This window comes from Oncorhynchus masou, unplaced genomic scaffold, assembly GCF_036934945.1.
Source record: "Oncorhynchus masou masou isolate Uvic2021 unplaced genomic scaffold, UVic_Omas_1.1 unplaced_scaffold_6750, whole genome shotgun sequence".
Lineage (NCBI taxonomy): Eukaryota > Metazoa > Chordata > Actinopteri > Salmoniformes > Salmonidae > Oncorhynchus > Oncorhynchus masou.
In genome coordinates this window covers 7608-12036 of record NW_027013200.1, presented here as the reverse complement: position 1 = coordinate 12036, position 4429 = coordinate 7608, and the positions used below count along the sequence as shown (strand labels likewise).

The window sequence follows — 4429 nt, the reverse complement described above, 5'->3', positions numbered from 1 at the left end:
GTGTGCGGACGACACAACTGTGGTAGGCTTGATTACCAACAACGACGAGACGGCCTACAGGGAGGAAGTGAGGGCTCTCGTGTGTGGTGTCAGGAAAATAACCTCACACTCCAACGTCAACAAAACTAAGGAGATGATTGTGGACTTCAGGAAACAGCAGAGGGAACACCCCCCTATCCACATCGATGGAACAGTAGTGGAGAGGGTAGTAAGTTTTAAGTTCCTCGGCGTACACATCACAGACAAACTGAATTGGTCCACCCACACAGACAGCATCGTGAAGAAGGCGCAGCAGCGCCTCTTCAACCTCAGGAAGCTGAAGAAATTCGGCTTGTCACCAAAAGCACTCACAAACTTCGACAGATGCACAATCGAGGGGCATCCTGTCGGGCTGTATCACCGCCTGGCATGTGCAACTGCTCCGCCCTCAACTGTAAGGCTCTCCAGAGGGTAGTAAGAGGTCTGCACAGCGCATCACCGGGGCAAACTACCTGCCCTCCAGGACACCTACACCACCCAATGTCACAGGAAGGCCATAAAGATCATCAAGGACAACAACCACCCGAGCCACTGCCTGTTCACCCCGCTATCATCCAGAAGGCGAGGTCAGTACAGGTGCATCAAAGCTCGGACCAAGAGACTGAAAACAGCTTCTATCTCAAGGCCATCAGACTGTTAAACAGCCATCACTATCACTGAGGGCTGATGCCAACACACTGACTCAACTCCAGCCACTTTAATAATGGGAATTGATGGGAATTGATGTAAAATATATCACTAGCCACTTTAAACAATGCTACTTAATATAATGTTTACATACCCTACATTATTTATCCCATATGTATACGTATATACTGTACTCTATATCATCTACTGCATCTTTATGTAATACATGTATCACTAGCCACTTTAAACTATGCCACTTTGTTTACATACTCATCTCATGTGTATATACTGTACTCGATACCATCTACTGCATCTTGCCTATGCCGCTCTGTACCATCACTCATTCATATATCTTTATGTACATATTCTTTATCCCTTTAACCTTATGTGTATAAGGTAGTAGTTTTGGAATTGTTAGCTAGATTACTCGTTGGTTATTACTGCATTGTCGGAACTAGAAGCACAAGCATTTCGCTACACTCGCATTAACATCTGTGAACCATGTGTATGTCACAAATAAAATATGATTTGATTTGAAAGACAGGGTGGAAATATGAATGTTTTATCATAAAACATGTGAAGGGTTTTTTTTCTCTTCTTCCTCTTAAATCTGTCAAACTGAAACTATGGAGATATTGTCAGATCTTCTGCTTTTCATTCTGAGTAACTCTTCACAGTCAGCATAGATAGAGCATAGACCCCTACATGGCCATTGGTGGCCGGTCACAACACAGGGGGACGTTTCCCCTAAGTACAGATCTAGGATCAGGTTACTTTCCCCAATCCCAACCTTAACCATTTGTGGAAGAAATATAAAACTGAACAAGATCAGCATCTAAGGGCAACTCCCCTCTACACCTCCAGTCACAGAGTGAGATCCATAATGTGTTCTCCATTTGAAGGCTGGGGGTGCAGTAAACTCAGTCAGGATATATGTAGTGTATCTGTCAATTAACAGGATCACAATTTATTTTAGAACATGAAAAATTGAGACCCTATGAATTCACACATACATCGAATAGCATGATATAGAGTCACATAATGTATATTATCAAACTAAGGCTGGTGGAAGTCACATGGTGGCCAGTGTTGTGTTGATTTCACAATTTGTCATCCACTGTGGTTGACTGATAAGGAGTTTTCACTACCTAAAGTCACAGACGCAAAACAGCACAGGGAGACGACACAGCTACAAACGTACATTAGAGTTGAGGTAAGAAGTAGAAGTTACTGTATTTGACCACAAGTGTGTTAAGATGTCAAAGGGAGTCTATGAAATCCCAGATAGATTTGAAGACGATGAGACTGATGCAATGAAGAACACAGACATCGATGGCCAATTATATTCCAATGTAGGAGCCTTCAAACCCAGTCCAAGAGATGCTGGAGTTGTTGCTTCAGGTAAGATTGCACGAACACACACACACACACACACACACACACACACTATATTAAACAGGTGACATTACCCAGTATTTCTATACCTTTATTTGTCCCAATCCTAGATGATACAGTAATACATTACTAAAGATCTTACTTTAATAATGTGTTATTCAGTACATGTTCAGTGGTGGAAGAGACCCTCTGGAGTTGCTGCAGTGTGTCTGGGGCTGCTGTGTGTTCTAATAATCTTTGACAGTCAGTCTTTGTTGTCGAATTACATATAAGCACAACATCAAATGCTCATATTTGACTGTTACATATGATATTTAATAGATGGTAACAGTTAGCCTTTTTTCTTCACTTCCCCTCTATGATCTACATCTTCCTGGTATGAGGGTGTCCTGTCCATCATCACAAATAGCAAGTCCTGTTCCCTGAGCAGGAGGACTGTGTTGAGATATACTCTGGACAAGATGACCATGTAGAGATATGACATGGTTTAAAATGTGCCGCAGAAAATGCTTTAACAATAACCACTGTAACAATCTCTCACACTCACACAACTACGCACACAACTAAGCACACACACGTCAGTGCAGACACCCTGAGAGACGGTGAGACCAGCACCAATAGAGAAGAGACAGCAGACACTGCTCCTAATAATGGTCGAGGAGACCAGCACTCAGGTAAAACATACACACACACACACAAAACATAACAGTATATTGTATGTGTCCACAGAGCCTGATAGCTCAGGGAAGAGACCCTTCCTAGTTGCTGCAGTGTTTCTGGGGCTGCTGTGTGTTCTCCTACTGGCTGGGATCATAGGCCTGTCTGTCTACTGTGAGTTTGTGTACAAGTTCATTGCTTAATTGTAAGAAGTTTAGATTACTAAGCCTATTTAACTGGTGTTTCACCTAGTAACTATGTGTTTATACTTTGTAGATAACAGAGTCATCAAAGATTCTGAGGATAAAAGGAAGAACTTGTCACAGAGTTTATCCCTATATAAGACTAACGCAACTGCAGAGAGAGACCAGCTACAGACCAGATACAACAACCTGACTGAAGAGAAAGACCAGCTACAGACCAGATACAACAACCTGACTAAAGAGAAAGGCCATATTCAGCTAAAGCTTTTTGTGATGGGTGAGATATAAACTGTGATAAATTAGAAGTAAAATCAACAATAATTATATATCATTGGGCTTCTGTGTATGAAGCTACTGGTGAAGTTTCTCAATTTGTTCACCTTTGCTCTTCAACAGAGCAGCATTGTCAGGAGGGATGGAGATACTCTGACTCCAGTTTGTACTTCCTGTCTACTGAGAAGAAAACCTGGGAGGAGAGCAGACAGGATTGTAAGAGGAGAGGAGCAGACCTGGTGATCATAAACAGCAGAGAGGAACAGGTGAGAGAGAGAGAGAGAGAGAGAGACGGAGCAAATATTATTTTTCATCAGTACACTAATACGTGTGCTGTATTTTATAAATGTATTAAAATTTACATTATCTTTATCAACAGACATTTGTCTTCAACTTCCACCTGAGAGCCTGGATTGGTCTGACTGACTCTGTTACTGAGGGGACCTGGAAGTGGGTGGACGGCACAACACTGACCACAGGGTGAGAGATTTGACCATTTTACCTTGTGATAAGTTGATAAGAAACAAAGATATATTGCCTCCAACCATGTTCATAAAAAAGTATGTTTCCAGTCATGAATGTCATTCATGAGAACCATAGATTATAGAAAAGAGGCAATATTTACATATGAAAAGGTAATCAAAATGTGTTGATTGCCCATTCTTGATAATGGTATGATCATCTTACAGAGGGTGTCTTTAAAACGTAGGACCGTGTCTATAATTGAGGAGTATGTTGGTACCACCCGTGTCTGACTGTCTGGTTCTCTGTGTTGTTTAGGTACTGGAGCGCAGGACAGCCTGATGATAATGGGCAGGAGGACTGTGCTGAGATATACTATGGACAAGATGACCCTGTAAAGACATGGAATGATGAAAATTGTCACAAATATCATGACTGGATATGTGAGAAAGTGGTATAACAATAACCCACAGTAACAAACATTGTCTCTGTGTGTGTCTCTCTCTCTCTCGCTCTCTCTGTCTCTCTGTGTATCTCTCTCTCAATTCAATTCAAGGGCTTTATTGGCATGGGAAACATGCTAACATTGCCAATGCAAGTGAAGTAGATAATATACAGAAGTGAAATAAACAATAAAAATGAACAGTAAACATTACACTCACAGACGTTCCAAAATAATAAAGACATGTCAAATGGCATATTATGTATATATACAGTGTTGTAACAATGTGCAAATTATTAAAGTACAAAAAGGAAAATAAATAAACATAAAT

The 4429-nt window shown here is 41.1% G+C and overlaps 1 protein-coding gene across 1 annotated transcript; it reads left to right on the top strand.

Moving 5' to 3' along the window:
- The first annotated feature begins 1845 nt into the window (after positions 1-1845).
- LOC135536885 (CD209 antigen-like protein E) lies at positions 1846-4160 on the top strand. The gene is made up of 6 exons (XM_064963108.1): positions 1846-2067; positions 2791-2892; positions 2995-3198; positions 3318-3460; positions 3574-3674; positions 3975-4160. Exons 1-6 carry the CDS (start codon positions 1923-1925, stop codon positions 4114-4116), a joined length of 837 nt encoding a protein of 278 aa, XP_064819180.1. The 5' UTR covers positions 1846-1922; the 3' UTR covers positions 4117-4160.
- Positions 4161-4429: the final 269 nt, after the last annotated feature.

Bases quoted from the DNA above. Each gene is read 5' to 3' on its own strand.
- LOC135536885 (XM_064963108.1), top strand. From the start codon at position 1,923: ATGTCAAAGGGAGTCTATGAAATCCCAGATAGATTTGAAGACGATGAG. The intron at 3,199-3,317 runs GTGAGATATAAA...GCTCTTCAACAG, and splicing joins GCTAAAGCTTTTTGTGATGG to AGCAGCATTGTCAGGAGGGA. The intron at 3,461-3,573 runs GTGAGAGAGAGA...CTTTATCAACAG, and splicing joins TAAACAGCAGAGAGGAACAG to ACATTTGTCTTCAACTTCCA.